The following is a 19,128-nucleotide window of genomic DNA, read 5'->3' as shown; positions in this document are numbered from 1 at the left end:
AGAACGTACAAACTCCGTACAAACAAGGGCCCAAAGTCAGGATTGAACCCGGGTCTCTGGCGCTGTGAGGCAGCAATTCTGCCACTGCGCCACCGTGCCGCCCTCTAGGACAGGTGAGTGCATTTGGGTACAAATGCAGAGGTTCCCCACTGCTGAGAGGGGAACGGTCAAAGCCATTGTGGCTTAATTAAAAGACAACTCTTCCCAATCACAACGAGATCTGGCTGTCCTAGTGCATCAGTCACTGAAAGGAAGCACGCAGGTACAGCAGGCAGTGAACAAAGCCAATGGAATGTTGGCCTTCATAACAAGAGGAGTTGAGTATAGGAGCAAAGAGGTCCTTCTGCAGTTGTACAGGGCCCTAGTGAGACCGCACCAGGAGTATTGTGTGCAGTTTTGGTCTCCAAATTTGAGGAAGGATATTCTTGCTATTGAGGGCGTGCAGCGTAGGTTTACTAGGTTAATTCCCGGAATGGCGGGACTGTCATATGTTGAAAGACTGGAGCGACTAGGCTTGTATACACTGGAATTTAGAAGGATGAGAGGAGATCTTATCGAAACATATAAGATTATTAAAGGGTAGGGCACGTTAGAGGCAGGAAACATGTTCCCAATGTTGGGGGAGTCCAGAACCAGGGGCCACAGTTTAAGAATAAGGGGTAGGGCATTTAGAACGGAGATGAGGAAAAACTTTTTCAGTCAGAGAGTTGTGAATCTGTGGTATTCTCTGCCTCAGAAGGCAGTGGAGGCCAATTCTCTGAATGCATTCAAGAGAGAGCTAGATAGAGCTCTTAAGGATAGCGGAGTCAGGGGGTATGGGGAGAAGGCAGGAACAGGGTACTGATTGAGAATGATCAGCCATGATCACATTGAATGGTGGTGCTGGCTCGAAGGGCCGAATGGCCTCCTCCTGCACCTATTGTCTATGGTCAATCACAGGAAGTGATCTAAGGGTCAATATTAAGCACTGGCTGAACTCTGACCCGGTTGGACAGCAAGCTTCCCGTTGGCCATTTTAAAGACGTGTTGCGTTGGAGTGGGGTATCAAAAATACCAGAGGTGATCGTTACAGAATGAAACGAGAGGAGTAGCCTGCGTTTAATTATACCCGTATGATTTTAGAAAGGGTGAAACAACAGAAGATGTACAAACTCAAGTCTTCCAAGAAGGCAGGATGCTTTAGGAAGGTAGACACAAAGTGCTGGAGTAACTGGATGGGTCAGGCAGCATCTCTGGAGGAAAAGGATGGGTGACGTTTCAAGTCGGGACCCAATTCAGGATTAGATTATCATATCATATCATCATATCATATATATACAGCCGGAAACAGGCCTTTTCGGCCCACCAAGTCCGTGCTGCCCAGTGATCCCCGTACATTAACACTATCCTACACCCACTAGGGACAATTTTTACATTTACCCAGCCAATTAACCTACATACCTGTACGTCTTTGGAGTGTGGGAGGAAACCGAAGATCTCGGAGAAAACCCACGCAGGTCACGGGGAGAACGTACAAACTCCTTACAGTGCAGCACCCGTAGTCAGGATCGAACCTGAGTCTCCGGCGCTGCATTCGCTGTAAAGCAACAACTCTACCGCTGCGCTTTCCTCCCACATTCCAAAGACGTGCAGGTTTGTAAGTTAATTGTTCTATGTTCTCTCAGAGAACACATTGGTTTTCATAAATTGATAAGTCATAGGAGCAGAATTAGGCCATTCGGCCCATTCTGCCATTCCATCATGGCTGGTCTATCTCTCCCTCTCAACTCCATTCTCCTGCCTTCTCCCCATCGCCCCTGACGACCAGCTTTTGCCCTGGTGTTCTGGGTGTAGGTGGATGGCTGGACGATGGGGAAGGGTTCTGAGAGAAAAATGGACACACATTGCTGGAGTAGCCCAGTGGGTCAGGCAGCATCTCTGCAGAACATGGACAGGTGACGTTTTGGGTCGGGACTCTTCAGAAGAAGGGTCCCAACCTGAAACGTCACCTATCCATGCTCTCCAGAGAGCGGCGCAGTGGTGCAGCGGTAGAGTTGCGACCTCACTGCGCCAGAGACCCGGGTTCCATCCTGACTACGGGTGCTGTCTGCACGGAGTTTGTACGTTCTCCCCGTGACTGCGTGGGTTTTCTACGGGGAGCTCCGGTTTCCTCCCACATTCCAAAGATGTGCAGGTTTGTAAGTTAATTGGCTTCGGTACATTGCTCTTAGTGTGTAGGATGTGAAACTGGGATAACGTTGAACTAGTGTTCGGGAGATCGTTGACCGTTGCAGACTTCCTGGGCCGAATGGCCCGTTTCCATGCTGTGTCCCTAAACTAAGATGCTGCCAGACCCGCTGAGTTAATCCAGCACTCTGTGTCTTATACTGTAAACCAGCATTCTCAGTTCCTTGTAACCCTAAGAGTTGTGGGAGTATTTGTACCAGGGAACTAAATGGGTATTATTGGGATCGCTCGATAAGAGATGGTATAAAATCAGAGGCATACAACACAGAAACCGGCCCTTCGGCCCACCATTTTTTTCCTCATCTACACTCATCCGGTGGCGCAGCGGTAGAGTTGCTGCCTTACAGCGAATGCAGCGCCGGAGACTCGGGTTCGATCCTGACTACGGGCGCCGTCTGTACGGAGTTTGTACGTTCTCCCCGTGACCTGCGTGGGTTTTCTCCGAGATCTTTGGTTTCCTCCCACACTCCAAAGACGTACAGGTTTGTAGGTTAATTGACTGGGTAAATGTAAAAATCGTCCCTAGTGTGTGTAGGATAGTGTTAATGTGCGGGGATCGCTGGGCGGCGCGGACCCGGTGGGCCGAAGGGCCTGTTTCGCACTGTATCTCAAAATCTAAAAAATCCGAACTGCCTGCATTTGGACTGTATCCTTTTATGCCTTGCCTCCAGGAACTGTCTGTCTAAATGTATAGATTAGTTTGGAGATACAGCGGGGAAACAGGCCCTTTGGCCCACCGAGTCCACGCCGACCAGCGATCCCTGCACATTAACACTATCTCCTTAAGGATAGCGGAGTCAGGGGGTATGGGGAGAAGGCAGGAACGGGGTACTGATTGAGAATGATCAGCCATGATCACATTGAATGGCGGTGCTGGCTCGAAGGGCCGAATGGCCTCCTCCTGCACCTATTGTCTATTGTCTATCCTACGCAGCCCAGGGGTATGAATATTGATGTCTCTAATTTCAAGTAACCTTTGCATTCCCTCTCTCTCCGTCCCTCCCCCACCCCCACACAGTTGTCCTGCTAGTTTCCCTGTTCACATCCCTATATAATAATAATAATGCATTACATTTATATAGCGCTTTTCTAAACACTCAAAGACGCTTTACAAGGTTTACTAAAACATAAAAGAAAATAAATAGATAAATAAGTAAACGAAGAGAAAAGGGAGACAGAAGGTGAGGTGACGGTCAGTGATTGAAGGCAGTACTGAACAGGTGAGACTTCAGTGATGTTTTGAATGTGGTGAGTGAGGAGGAGTCTCTGACGGTTTGGGGTAGTGAGTTCCAGAGGGTGGGAGCAGCGATGGAGAAAGCCCTGTCCCCCCAGGATCTGAGTTTGGTCCGGATGGGGGGGAGGGGACAGGAGGTTAGCAGCAGCAGAGCGGAGGGTGCAGGTGGGAGTGTGTCTGTGGAGGAGGTCAGTCAGGTAGGATGGGGCCAGGTTATGGAGGGCTTTGTAGGTCATGATTAGGATTTTGTACTGGATTCTCTGGGGGATGGGGAGCCAGTGGAGCTTGTAAAGGACGGGGGTGATATGGTCACGGGTCGGGGAGTGGGTGAGTAGACGGGCAGCGGAGTTCTGGATGTGTTGGAGTTTGTTGATGATTTTTGAGGGTGAGCCATAGAGGAGGCTGTTGCAATAGTCCAGACGGGAGGTGATGAAGGCGTGGATGATGGTTTCTGCAGCTGTGAAGGAGAGGGATGGACGGAGACGGGCGATGTTTTTGAGTTGGAAGAAGGCTGTCTTGGTGATGTGTTTGATGTGTTTGTCGAAGGAGAGGGTTTGATCAAAGATATCCCTTCGTTATCACCTCTTCCACAGCCAACAATGGACCATTGTGGGCTCCACCTTTCCTTGGTGATCGGTGCGGACTCTGATTTGTTCCGTACCGACCAGTGATCCCCGCACATTAAGACTATCTTACACACACTAGGGATAATTTGCATTTATACCAGAACAAGGGGCCACTCTTTAAGAATAAGGGGTAGGCCATTTAGAACGGAGATGCTAGAGAGAATGGGGTAGTGATTGAGAATGGTCAGCCATGATCACATTGAATGGCGGTGCTGGCTCGAAGGGCCGAATGGTCTCCTCCTGCACCTATTGTCTATTGTCTATTGTCTATTAACCTACAAACCTGTACCTGTACGTCTTTGGAGTGGGAGGAAACCGAAGATCTCGGAGAAAACCCACGCAGGTCACGGGGTGAACGTACAAACTCCGTTCAGACAGCGCCCGTAGTCGGGATCGAACCCGGGTCTCTGCTGCTGAAAAGGCAGCAACTCTACCACTGTGTCACCCCAAAATTATATTTTATTTGAATAAAATTATATTTTTGAATAAAATTATATTTTATTCGAATGAAATTATATTTTATTCGAATGAAATTATATTTTATTCGAATAAAATTATATTTTATTTAAGTTACTCCAGCACTAGGTGTCTTTTTTGTGTAAGCCTGCATCTGCAGTTCCTTGTGTCTATGTGAATGTTTGGTGTTTTATTGGTTGTGTTTGCGTCTGCGTTTCAGGTACAGATTAGGCCCTGGAGCTTGAGTGACAGTGACTTTGTGCTCGATGGATCCCAGCCCCTGGATCCCAGGAAGACCGTCTTTGTTGGCGGTGTCCCCCGGCCGCTGAAAGCTGGTAGGTTGCCCAAGGCTTTGCCCGCTTTAGTTTAGAGATACAGCGCGGAAACAGGCCCTTCGGCCCACCGCGTCCGCGCTGACCCAGCGATCACCGTCCGCTAGCACTATCCTACACACACTAGGGGCAATTAACAATCTTTACCGGAGCCAGTTAACCTAGAAAACCTGGACGTCTATGGAGTGTGGGAGAAAACCGGAGCACCCGGAGAAAACCCACGCGGGTCACGGGGAGAACGTTCCAAACTCCCTACAGACAGCACCCGTAGTCAGGATCAAACCCGGGTCTCTGGCGCTGTGTGGCAGCAACTCTACCGCTGCAGGAGGGGGCTTTGGGTGGCTGAGGGCCAGTGTGTTCCCCTTGGGGCGGTAGAGTTGCTGCCTTACAGTGCCAGAGACACAGGTTCAATCCCGACCATGGGTGCTGTCTGTATGGACTTTGTACATTCTCCTTGTGACCACGTGAGAGGAGAGGCCGGACAATTCACAACTCTTCATTCATTCTTGTCTCGCACCTTTTGTTTATATCACTGGCCTTTGTTCCAACCATCTGCTTATGAAAACCCGCCTCATCTGTGGCCACACACACACACACACACACACACACACACACACACACACACACACACACACACACACACATAAACAGGAACACACACACACACACACACACACACACACACACACACACACACACACACACACACACACACACACACACACACACACACACACACACACACACACACACATAAACAGGAACACACACACACACACACACACACACACACACACACACACATAAACAGGAACACACACACACACATAAACAGGGACACACACACACGGACACACATGGACACACACACACACACACACACACACACACACACACACATGGACACACACACACACACACACACACACACACACACACACACACACACACACACACATAAACAGGAACACACACACACACATAAACAGGGACACACACACACGGACACACATGGACACACACACACACACACACACACACACACACACACACACACACATGGACACACACACACACACACACACACACACACACACACACACACACATAAACAGGGACACACACACAGTCACAAACACACACACATAAACAGGGACACACACACACACACACACACACACACACACACACACACACACACACACACACACACACACACACACACACACACACACACACACACACACACATAAACAGGGACACACACACACACACACACACACACACACCCCACCCCCCCCCCCCCGATGGGCCCCAACACGAAACGGCATGTATCCATGTTCTCCAGAGATGCTCCATGACTGCAGAGTTACTCCTGTACTTTGTGCTTTTTATGTTGTTGTAAAACTTGCATCTGCAGTTTCTGGAGTCTCCAAGAGTTGAGAGAGGGTATGTCCCAGGGAACTAAATGGGAAAGTGGGATTTTCTGAGCGATGGAATAGAATCAGGGGCGTAGAGCACAGTAAGAGGCCCTTCTGCCCACCATGTCCATGCTGACCGTTTTCCTCATCTACACTCATCCCATCTACCTGCATTAGGACTGTATCCATCTATGCCTTGCCTCTGGTAACTGTCTGCGTAAATGTCTCCTAAACATTAGGGTGAAACACCTGTTTCCATGATTTATGACTCTATAACTAATACATTAATTGAGCCATACATTATGGAAACAGGCCCTTCGGTCCAACTTGCCCATGCCAATCGACATGCCCAATCTAAACTAGTCCCACCTGCCCGCATTTGGCCCACATCCCTTTAAACCTATCCTGTCAATAGACAATAGGGTGCAGGAGGAGGCCATTCGGCCCTTCGAGCCATGTGATCATGGCTGATCATTCTCAATCAGTACCCCGTTCCTGCCTTCTCCCCGTACCCCCTGACTCCGCTATCCTTAAGAGCTGTACCGACGATAGACACAAAAGCTGGAGTAACTCAGCGGGACAGGCAGTATCTCTGGAGGGAAGGAATGGGTCGAGGCCCTTCTTCAGGTATCTATGTACCTGTCCAACTGTCTCCTGTAATAAATAATATAATAAATTGATCAAATAATAACAAATAATAAGGCAACACAAATACAAGTCGTAGGCAGAAACAAAGAACTGTTGATGCCAGTTTATACCAAAGTCCTGGAGTAATTCAGCGGGTCGGGCAGCATCTCTGGAGAAAAGGAATAGTTGATGTTTCAGGTCGAGACCCTTCCTCAGTCAGAATGCTCCTTCAAGCTGTGACTTCAGACTGAAGATGGGTCTCGACTGGAAACGTCACCTTTTCTTTTTCTCCAGAGATGCTGTCTGACCCGCTGAGTTACTCCAGCGCTTTGTGACTATCTATTACAAGTCACATAAATGAATGAATGAATGAATGAACGAATGAATGAATGAATGAATGAATGAATGAATGAATGAATAAACAAATTAATAAACAAATTAATGAACGAATGAATGAATGAACGAATGAATGAATGAACAAATTAATGAACGAATGAATGAATGAATTAATGAATGAATTAATGAATGTTTGAATGAATGAATGAATGAATGAATGAATTAATGAATGAATGAATGTTTGAATGAATGGATGAATGAATGTTTGAATGAATACTTTATTGTCACATGTGACAAGCCACAGGGAAATTCTTTGCTTGCGCATCCCAAGGTGTGCAAATAGTGGCCACATAAAGGGCGCAGACAAAGTTATAAAGTATTCACGTCGGGCCATCGAGGGTTACTCGGCCCATCGCTGGTGTCCTAGCCCACCTGGCTGGGGTTGGGGTGGGGCGTGCGTGATGGTCGCGTATCGCGGTGGGTGCGTGGAGCAACGGTGATCTCTTCCTCTTGCAGTGGAGCTGGCCATGATCATGGACCAGCTGTACGGTGGCGTCTGCTACGCTGGCATCGACACCGACCCCGAGCTGAAGTACCCCAAGGGTGCGGGCAGAGTGGCCTTCGCCAACCAGCAGAGCTACATCGCCGCCATCAGTGCCCGCTTCATCCAACTACAACACCGGGACATCGACAAGCGGGTAAGACCTCCCCCCGTCCCCTCCCCTCCCCCCGTCCCCCCGCCCTCTGGCCAGCCCTCCTTGCACCCACAACCCACCCAAGATGGCGGCACGGTGGCGCAGCGGTAGAGTTGCTGCCTTGCAGCGCCGGAGACCCGGGTTCCATCCCGACCACGGGCGCTGTCTGCACGTTTTCCCCGTGACCAGCGTGGGTTTTCTCCGAGATCTTCGGTTTCCCCCCACACTCCAAACACGTGCAGGTTCGTAGGTTAATTGGCTTGGTATGAATGTAAATTGTCCCTAGTGTGTGCAGGACAGCGTTAGTATACGGGGTGATCGCTGGTCGTCGGTGCGGACTCGGTGGGCCGAAGGGCCTGTTTCCACGCTGTATCTCCAAACTAAACTAAACCTGCATCAGTGAAAGAGCTGCTGCTTCTCCTTCAATGCGCCAGAGACCCGGGTTCGATCCTGGCCTTGGGTGCTGTCTGTGTGGAGTTTGCACGGCCCTCTCTTTGGCCCCATACCTGCGGGTTTTTGTGGGTTAATTGGCCCTCTGTGAATTGCCCATTGTGTGTAGGGAGTGGATGCGAACGTGGTATAGCACAGAACGCGTGTGAATGGGTGAACAGGCCACCTAGTCATCGAGTCAAACAGCTTCGGCACAACCTGCCCATGATCATCAAAATCAGTGGAATTCTCTGCCACAGGAGGCTGTGGAGGCCACAAGTCAGTGGATATTTTTAAGGCAGAGATAGATAGATTCTTGATTAGTACGGGTGTCAGAGGTTATGGGGAGAAGGCAGGAGAATGGGGTTAGGAGGGAGAGATAGATCAGCCATGATTGAATGGCGGAGTAGACTTGATGGGCCGAATGGCCTAATTTTACTCCCATCACTTTTGACCTTATAAAATGCCTCATCCACACTACTCCCATTGGCTTATGTTAGGCACATATCACCTCCAAACCTCTCCGATCCATGTACCCGCCTTTTAAACGTGGTTATAGTACCTTCCTCAACTACGTCCTCTGCCAACTTGTGTAGGTAGGAACTTGTGCAGATGCTGGTTTACACTGAAGATAGACTCAAAATGCTGGAGTAACTCAGCGGTACAGGCAGCGTCTCTGGATAGCTGCCTGCCCACTGAGTTACTCCAGCATTTCTGTGTCTATCCTGTGACAACTCGTTCCATATACCCACCACCCTCTCTGGGGAAAAAAGTTACCCCTCAGCTTCCTGTTATATATTTTTCCCCCCTTAGTTTTTCCCCCTTTGTCGCCTTGTTTCATGACCCCCATTCTGGGTAACATACTGTGCATTTACCCTACCTGTTCCCCTCGTGATCTTCTGCACCTCTATCAGACCACCCCATATCTTCCTGTGTTCCGAGGAATAAAGTTCTATTCCTCCAAACTCTTGCCTACAGCTCAGGCCCCCGAGACCTGGCAACATTCTCGTAATCGATCTCCGCACTCTTTCTAACTTAACAACAGGTATAAGACGTTGGTGAGACCTCATTTAGAATATTGCGTTCAGTTCTGGGCACCATGTTATAGGAAAGATGTTGTCAAGCTTGAAAGGGCTCAGAAAAGATTTACGAGGATGTTGCCAGGACTAGAGGGTGTGAGCTACAGGGAGAGGTTGAGCAGGCTGGGTCTCTATTCCTTGGAGCGCAGGACGATGAGGGGAGATCTTATAGAGGTGTACAAAATCATGAGAGGAATAGATCGGGTAGATGCATAGAGTCTTTTACCCAGAGTAGGGGAATCGAGGACCAGAGGACATAGGTTCAAGGTGAAGGGGAAAAGATTTAATAGGAATCTGAGGGGTAACTTTTTCACTCAAAAGGGTGGTGGGTGTATGGAACAAGCTGCCAGAGGAGGTAGTTGAGGCTGGGACTAACCCATCATTTAAAAAACAGTTGGACAGGTACATGGATAGGACAGGTTTGGAGGATTATGGACCAAGCGCAGGCAAGTGGGACTAGGAAAAGGGGACGTACAACGAGATCTGGGTGTCCTAGTGCATCAGTCAATGAAAGGAAGCATGCAGGTACAGCAGCCAGTGAAGAAAGCCAATGGAATGTTGGCCTTCATAACAAGAGGAGTTGAGTATAGGAGCAAAGAGGTCCTTCTGCAGTTGTACAGGGCCCTAGTGAGACCGCACCTGGAGTATTGTGTGCAGTTTTGGTCTCCAAATTTGAGGAAGGATATTCTTGCTATTGAGGGCGTGCAGCGTAGGTTTACTAGGTTAATTCCCGGAATGGCGGGACTGTCATATGTTGAAAGACTGGAGCAACTAGGCTTGTATACACTGGAATTTAGAAGGATGAGAGGGGATCTTATCGAAACATATAAGATTATTAAGGGGTTGGACACGTTAGAGGCAGGAAACATGTTCCCAATGTTGGGGGAGTCCAGAACAAGGGGCCACAGTTTAAGAATAAGGGGTAGGCCATTTAGAACGGAGATGAGGAAAAACTTTTTCAGTCAGAGAGTTGTGAATCTGTGGAATTCTCTGCCTCAGAAGGCAGTGGAGGCCAATTCTCTGAATGCATTGAAGAGAGAGCTGGATAGAGCTCTTAAGGATAGCGGAGTCAGGGGGTATGGGGAGAAGGCAGGAACGGGGTACTGATTGAGAATGATCAGCCATGATCACATTGAATGGTGGTGCTGGCTCGAAGGGCCGAATGGCCTCTTCCTGCACCTATTGTCTATTGTCCATAGTGTAGATGGAACATTCTTGGCTGGTGTGGGCGAGTTGGGCTGAAGGGCCTGTTTCCACACTGTATCACTCTATGACTCTATGACTGAACACAATACTCTAAATGTGGTCTCACCAACGTCCTGTACAACTGTAACCTATGATCCCATCTTCTACACTCAGCACCCTGACTGATGAAGTCCAATGTGCTGAAAGCCTTCTTGACCACCCTGTCTCCTGTGACTAAAAGACCCATTTAAATTAATGCCACACTAATCTCAGTCTATACACACCTCCCCTAGTCTACCATTGAGTGCACACACTGGGGTCAATTTACAACAGCCACCTTGCCTACCAATCCCAGTGACGTTGTGATGTGGGGGGGAAACCAGAGCATCCAGGGGAAACCCACACAGTCACAGGAAGAACATGCAAACTCCACACAGACAGTACCAGGGTCACCGGAGCTGGGAGGCCCCAGTTCTACCAGTTTGCCTGGGAGAGAGTTAATACATTGAAATCAAACTCATCACGCCACAAAGCTTTTCACTGTACCTCGGTACGCGTGACAATGAACTAAACCAAAGCCAACCCTGACATTTAAGAGTTGAGATAAAGTAAAATTGTGTGAAAGAAGATAGACACAAAATGCTGGAGTAACTCAGCGGGACAGGCAGCATCTCTGGAGAGAAGGAATGGGTGAAGGGTCTCGACCCGAAACGTCACCCATTCCTTCTCTCCAGCGATGCTGCCTGTCCCGTTGAGTTACTCCAGCTTTTTGTGTCTACCTTCGATTTAAAACGGCATCTGCAGTTCTTTCCTACACGTTTTGTTTGAAAGAAGAGTTGTTCAAGTAAGGATTGAAACGATTGAAGGATACGGCATGGAAACAGGCCCTTCGGCCCACTGACCATCCATCACCAGCTCTCTGCTATCCCAATTTTGCTTCAACTCCCTCCACACCGGGGCCAATTTTTACTGCGGCCAATTTACCCGACAAACATGGGAATCACAAATCAAAATCTGCCGGCACTGGGGACTGGGAGCAAAAAGAAAGTACTGGAAACAGTCAGAAGATGGCGGCTCTTTCATAATAAGCACATGGCCTGTGTTTTAGATGAGGGTGATCGCCGGTCGGGGCGGACTCAGTGGGGCTGAAGGGCCTGTTTCCGCGTGTATCACCAAACTAAGCAAAAACTGGGCAAAGCTAAACTGGAAGTCTCATCTGTGGTAGAGTTTTCAACCTGAAAAGATAACTTTGTTTTCACCCCCCCACGTCCCGCTGGTAGACGCTGCCACCTTGTGGTTACCTGCAGGTGGAGCGGCTCCATCACGAATTCTGCAGCAAGTGTCAGGTGTTGTATTAGTCTAGTGCCTTTCACATCCCTTCTTCAAGTCAAGTCAAGTCAAGTTTATTTGTCACGTACACATACACGATGTGCAGTGAAATGAAAGTGGCAATGCCTGCGGATTGTGCACAAAAAAGAATTACAGTTACAGCATATAAATAAAGTTAATAAGTTACTATAGTGTAGACAAAAATTTAGTCCCTGGAGTTATAATAGTTAACAGTCCTGATGGCCTGTGGGAAGAAACTCCGTCTCATCCTCTCCGTTTTCACAGCGTGACAGCGGAGGCGTTTGCCTGACCGTAGCATCTGGAACAGTCCGTTACTGGGGTGGCAGGGGTCCCTCATGATCTTGCTTGCTCTGGATCTGCACCTCCTGATGTATAGGTCCTGCAGGGGGACGAGTGTAGTTCCCATGGTGCGTTCTGCCGAACGCACTACTCTCTGCAGGGCCATCCTGTCCTGGGCAGAACTGTTCCCAAACCAGACTGTAATGTTGCCGGACAGGATGCTCTCTACAGCCCCAGAGTAGAAGCAATGGAGGATCCTCAGAGACACTCTGAATTTCCTCAGCTGTCTAAGGTGGTAAAGGCGCTGCTTAGCCTTACCCACCAGTGCGGCAATGTGCGTTGCCCACGTCAGATCCTCGGCGATGCGGACTCCCAAGTATTTAAAACTGCTCACCCTATCCACAGTAGACCCATTTATCTCCAGTGGCGTGTACGTCCTTGGATGTTTAGCCCTTCTGAAGTCCACAATCAGCTCCTTTGTTTTAGTGACATTCAAGAGGAGGCTATTGTCCTGACACCAGAGTGCCAGATCAGCCACCTCCTCCCGGTAGGCCTTCTCATCGTTGTTGGAGATCCGGCCCACCACCACAGTGTGGTGGTTGAAGTCAGGTTGAAGTGCACCCCCTTTATTCAGGGGTGGCACAGCAGCTGGCACGCACGCAGAGAGCAACTGCACTAAGGGTGCGGCACGGTGGCGCAGCGGTAGAGTTGCTGCCTTACAGCACCAGAGACCCGGGTTCCATCCTGACCACGGGCGCTGTCTGTACGGAGTTTGTACGTTCTCCCCGTGACCGCGTGGGTTTTCTCCGGGTGCTCCGGTCTCCTCTCACATTCCAAAGACGTGCAAGTTTGCAGGCTAATTGGCTTCTGTAAATTGTGTGTGGGATAGAACTAGTGCACGTGGTGGTCGCTGGTCGGCACGGACCCGGTGGGCCGAAGGGCCTGTTTCCAATGCTGTATCTGCAAAACTAAACGAACCTTTCAGAGTGAGCACGTCTGTGTTTTGGCAGTGGGAGGGATAACAATTAGATAGCTGGATATTAATAATAATAATAATAATGCATTACATTTATATAGCGCTTTTCAAACACTCAAAGACGCTTTACAGGGATTTCTAGAACATAGAGAAGTGAATAAATAGATAAATAAGTAAACGAACAGAGAAAGGAGACAGAAGGTGAGGTGACCTTCAGTGGTTGAAGGCAGTGCTGAAGAGGTGAGACTTCAGTGATGTTTTGAATGTGGTGAGTGAGGAGGAGTCTCTGACGGTTTGAGGTAGTGAGTTCCAGAGGGTGGGAGCAGCGATGGAGAAAGCCCTGTTCCCCCAGGACCTGAGTTTGGTCCGGATGGGGGGGGGGACATGAGGTTGGCAGCAGCAGAGCGGAGGGTGCAGGTGGGAGTGTGCCTGTGGAGGAGGTCAGTCAGGTAGGATGGGGCCAGGTTATGGAGGGCTTTGTAGGTCATGAGGAGGATTTTGTATTGGATTCTCTGGGGGATGGGGAGCAAGTGGAGTTTGTAGAGGACGGGGGTGATATGGTCACGGATCGGGGAGTGGGTGAGTAGACGGGCAGCGGAGTTTTGAATGTATTGAAGTTTTTTTTGAGGGTGCGCCATAGAGGAGGCTGTTGCAGTAGTCCAGACGGGAGGTGATGAAGGCCTGGATGAGGGTTTCTGCAGCTGTGAAGGAGAGGGATGGACGGAGACGGGCGATGTTTTTGAGGTGGAAGAAGGCTGTCTTTGTGATGTGTTTGATGTGTTTGTCGAAGGAGAGGGTTTGATCAAAGATGATTCCAAGATTCCGGATGTGAGGGGAGGTGGATACTGGGAGACCATCAATATTGAGGATGATATTGTGGAGGGATTAAAGTTAGAGCCGTACGTCTGAGGCCCTTCAACCCGTTGAGTCCGCCTGACCCATTAGGCAGCCATTACATTCACCCTGCACTAATGCCATTTTGGTGACACGAGACTGCAGCTGATGGGATCGAGACCAAAATGAAACGGCTGGAGGAACTCAGCAGGTCAGGCAGTATCAGTGAGTGGAAATAGACCAAAAAAAATTTGGGTCTGGACCCTTCTTCATTCTGAAATGTTGTGTGTCCATTTCCCTACACAGATGCTGTCTGCACCACTGACTTCTTGCAGCACTTTGTTTTTTTTTGCTCCTAATCTCATCTTTAATCTCTCCATATTCCCATCAATATCTCTCAGATTCTACCAGTCTTTAGACTTTAGAGAAACAGCCCGGAAGCAGGCCCATTGGCCCACCGAGTCCGCCCCGACCAGCGATCCCCCCTGTACATTAGCACAATCCAACACACACCAGGGACAATTTACAACTTTTATCGAACGCAATTAGCCTACAGACATCTTTGGAGTGTGGGAGGAAACCGGAGCACTCCGACCGAGAAAACCCACGCGGACTTAGAAACATAGAAAATAGATGCAGGAGGAGGCCATTTGGCCCTTCGAGCCAGCACCGCCATTCATCGTGATCATGGCTGATCATCCACAATCAGTAACCCGTGCCTGCCTGCTCCCCATACCCCTTGATTCCGCTGGCCCCTAGAGCTCTATCTGACTCTCTTTTAAATTCATCCTGTGAATTGGCCTCCACTGCCCTCTGTGGCGGAGAATTCAACAAATTCACAAAAGGTTTTTTCTCACCTCGGTTTTAAATGGCCTCCCCTTCATTCTTAGACTGTGTGTGTGGCCCCTGGTTCTGGACTCCCTGAACATTGGGAACATTTTTCCTGCATCTAGCTTGTCCAGTCCTTTTATAATTTTATACGTCTCTATAAGATCCCCCCTCTCATCCTTCTAAATTCCAGTGAATACAATCCCAGTCTTTCCAATCTTTCCTCCTTTGACAGTCCCGCCATCCCCGGGTATTAACCTCATGAACCTTCTCCGGTCATGGGGAGAGCGTACAAACTCTGTACAGACAGCGCCCGTAGGCAGGATCGAACCCGGGTCTCGGGCGCTGTAAGGCAGCAACTCTGCCGCTGCGCCACCGTGCTGCCCACGGCCTGGTCCATATGGAAACAGACCATTAGTCCAGGAGCACGATGTCCACTATAGCCATTATAGGCATAATCCTGTTGTTCCGAGTCATAGTCATAGAGTGATCCAGTGTGGAAACAGGTCCTTCGGCCCAACTTGCCCACACCGGCCAATATGTCCCACCCACACTAGTCCCACCTGCCTGGGCTTGGTCCATATCCCTCCAAACCTGTCCTATCCATGTACCCAGCTAAATGTTTCTTAAAAGTTGGGATAGTCCCTGCCACAACTACCTCCTCTGGCAGCTTGTTCCATACACCCACCACCCTTGGTGTGAGAAAGTTACCCCTCAGACTCCTATTAAATCTTTTTGTCTCCACCTTAAGCTTATGCCCTCTGGTCCTCGATTCCCCTACTCTGGGCAAGAGAGTCTGTGCATCTACCTGATGCCTGTTTGCTTGTTTCTCTCTGGATGGCGTATCAGCTATTGATTGCTCAGCTACACGGGGTTGCATTGGGTCAAAAGAAGTGATAGGAGCAGAATTAGGCCATTCAGCCCATCAAGTCTACTCCGCCATTCAATCATGGCTGATCTATCTCTCCCTCCTAACCCCATTCTCCTGCCTTCTCCCCTTAACCTCTGACACCTGTACTAATCAAGAACCTATCTATCTCTGCCTTAAAAATATCCACTGACTTGGCCTCCACAGCCTTCTGTGGCAATGCATCCCACAGATTCACCACCCTCGGATTAAAGAAAATCCTCCTCATCTCCTTCCTAAAGGAACGTCCTTTAATTCTGAGGCCGTGGCCTCTGGTCCTAGATAAACACACAAAGCTGGAGTAACTCAGCGGGACAGACAGCATCACTGGAGAGAAGGAATGGGTGACGTTTCAGGTCGAGACCCTTCTTCAGACTGAACAATGCTCCAACATTTTGTGTCTGTCTTCGGCTTAAACCAGCGTCTGCAGTTCTTTCCTACAGCTCTGCCAGGTCCTCTCCACGTCCTCTCTCTCTCTCTCTACGCCGGGGGAGGGGGTTGAGAGTCACGGGGCGGGAGAGGTAAACATAGAAAGATCGAAAGTAGGCGCAGGAGTAGGCCATTCGGCCCTTCGAGCCAACACTGCCACTCAATATGATCATGGCTGATCATCCTAGACCAGTATCCCGTTCCTGCTTTCTCCCCATATCCCTGGACTCCGTCAGCCCTAAGAGATAAATCTAACTTTTTTTCAGTCAGAGAGTTGTGAATCTGTGGAATTCTCTCCCTCAGAAGGCAGTGGAGGCCAATTCTCTGATTGCATTCAAGAGAGAGCTGGATAGAGCTCTTAAGGATAGCGGAGTCGGGGGGTATGGGGAGAAGGCAGGAACGGGGTACTGATTGAGAATGATCAGCCATGATCACATTGAATGGTGGTGCTGGCTCGAAGGGCCAAATGGCCTCCTCCTGCACCTATTGTCTATTGTCTATAACTCTCTCTCTTGAAGGTAGACACAAAATGCCGGGGTAACTCAGCGGGTCAGGCAGCGTCTCTGGGGAGAAGGAATGGGTGACATTTCGGGTCGAGACCCTTCTTCAAGGCCGATGTCAGGGGAGTGGGGCGGGACAGAGATAAGATGCAGTCGGAGACAGGAAGGCTGATGGGAGAGTGGGGGGGAGTTTCCTCTCATGGCAATGAATGAATAAGTTTATTGGCCAAGTATGTGCATATACAAGGAATGTGCCTTGGTGCTCCGCTCACTAATGACAACACAAACACACAGCTGACAGTTAAGAATAAAGCATAAACACATCAAAACAATAAGGACACAACATAGAAACATAGAAACATAGAAAATAGGTGCAGGAGTAGGCCATTCGGCCCTTCGAGCCTGCACGGCCTGTACCTGCCTTCTCTCCATACCCCCTGATCCCTTTAGCAAAAAGTGCCAAAAAGTGTCGAGAACTAGCCTAGTCGAGGTCCATCTGTGGAGGCATCCACTGATTCCTTACCGGACACTTCACCACCTCAGAACCTGCAGGTCCCTGACAGAAGCAAGCCCTCCTCGACTCTGAGGGGACTGCTTAAGAAGCAGAAAGGGGGTGGGTGCAGCAACGAAGCCGTCTGTACAACGCTTAGAAACATAGAAACATAGAAAATAGGTGGCGTAGGCCATTCGGCCCTTCGAGCCTGCACCGCCATTCAATATGATCATGGCTGATCATCCAACTCAGTATCCCGTACCTGCCTTCTCTCCATATCCCCTGATCCCTTTAGCCACAAGGGCCACATCTAACTCCCTCTTAAATATAGCCAATGAACTGGCCTCAACTACCTTCTGTGGCAGAGAATTCCACAGACTCACCACTCTCTGTGTGAAGAAATGTTTTCTCATCTCGGTCCTAAAAGACTTCCCCCCTTATCCTTAAGCTGTGACCCCTGGTTCTGGACTCCCCCAACATCGGGAACAATCTTCCCGCATCTAGCCTCTCCAACCCCTTAAGATTACAACACTACGGAGTAAGTCAGTGGGACAGGCAGCATCTCTGGAGAGAAGGAATGGGTGACGTTTCGGGTTGAGGGCCTCCTTCAGGCCGATGTCAGGGGTAGGACGTAGTTGAGTCGGAGACAGGAAGGCTGGTGGCAGAGCTTGGGAAGGGGTGGGTGGGGGGGGGGAGAGTTTCCCTCATGACAAGCGTGTTAAAGTTCTTGACCAAAATGGCGACCATTAAAACACTACCCACTAACGCCCAGTGGCAGAGCGCGACGTTAAAGCTGTTGACCTTACGACAAATATGGGCGGAGGCGACCGTGACCCACGCAGGTTGCTCTTGCCCGGCAGGTGGAGGTGAAGCCGTACGTCCTGGTGGACCAGCTGTGCGACGAGTGCCAGGGTGCCCACTGCAGCGGCAGGTTTGCCCCGTTCTTCTGCGCCAACATCACTTGCCTGCAGTACTACTGTGAGTACTGCTGGGCCAGCATCCACTCGCAGACCGGGCGCGAGTACCACAAGCCCCTGGTGAAGGAGGGAGGGGAGAGGCTTCGGCAGCTGCCCTTCCGATGGAGCTAGGACCAGCGCCATCACCCGCCGCGGTTCAGCGGCTCTCCTGTTAACTCGCCCAACCCGTTATTTAGAAGTGTTTGTGCACCAAATTTTTTCTTACCCAGTATATCTTTCTGATTAATTTTTTGTTTTTGTTTTTGGTTTTAATTTTAAGCAGAAAAGTCTGGTTTGTGGGTGGTCCCCAGCGTGGTGGGTTAGAGAGGGGGAGGGGGGTCGGTGCTTCAAGCTCCTGTAATGGGGCAACTGGCGAGGGAGGGAGGGGGTCCACCACAGCCCACTCCTGCCCGCAAACCCGCCTTCCATGGAGGACGAGGATTGATCCCGGAACAGCGAGGGACTGAAGGGGGGAGAGGGGGAGACGGGACTCGGAGGGCAAGGTCGGGGCTGAGAGAGGGGCTGGTGTTGTGGGGTGGGGTGGGGGAGGGGTTGTTTAAGCAGGTCGCAGCGGGAGGTGAGGCAGAGGGAGTCCGACAGACCCTGAGACATGTCCGAATGCACTTGCGTGTTCCATGTTCAACGTCACGGTAATTTTCCGTGACTCTGCCCGGCGTTTCTTGTAGCCCCTCCCTCCCACACAAGCCCCTCCTACTACTGTGTGGTCCCTCCCACCCATACACAGCCCCGCCTTCCCTCCATGTATACACACACACATATGTGTGTAGGCGCACGCACGTGTACACACACACATGTATACACACACATATATATGTGTACACATGCACACACATGTATACACACACACGTATACACACACATATATACGTGTGTACACACACATGTATACACACATATATATGTGTACAC

At 49.8% G+C, this 19,128-nt stretch overlaps 1 protein-coding gene across 3 annotated transcripts in view; it reads left to right on the top strand.

The window, feature by feature from the left end:
• Positions 1–18,713, top strand: part of LOC144610458 (cytoplasmic polyadenylation element-binding protein 2-like) — a 59,507-nt gene extending 40,794 nt beyond the window's left edge. The window contains exons 7-9 of one of the 3 annotated variants that reach the window (XM_078429183.1): positions 4,763–4,877; positions 7,775–7,956; positions 18,103–18,713. In XM_078429183.1, coding sequence (XP_078285309.1) covers positions 4,763–4,877; positions 7,775–7,956; positions 18,103–18,330 — 525 coding nt within the window. In that variant the 3' untranslated portion in view covers positions 18,331–18,713. Of the gene's footprint in view, positions 1–4,762; positions 4,878–7,774; positions 7,957–16,062; positions 16,141–18,084 lie in introns of those variants that run through there. The other 2 variants (XM_078429182.1, XM_078429184.1) reach the window with 2 other exon arrangements.
• Positions 18,714–19,128: the final 415 nt, after the last annotated feature.

Source organism: Rhinoraja longicauda, chromosome 36 (assembly GCF_053455715.1).
Source record: "Rhinoraja longicauda isolate Sanriku21f chromosome 36, sRhiLon1.1, whole genome shotgun sequence".
In the NCBI taxonomy this organism is placed as follows: Eukaryota; Metazoa; Chordata; class Chondrichthyes; order Rajiformes; family Arhynchobatidae; genus Rhinoraja; species Rhinoraja longicauda.
Note: the sequence above shows the minus strand (reverse complement) of the source record. Positions and strands in the feature narration are given on the sequence as shown.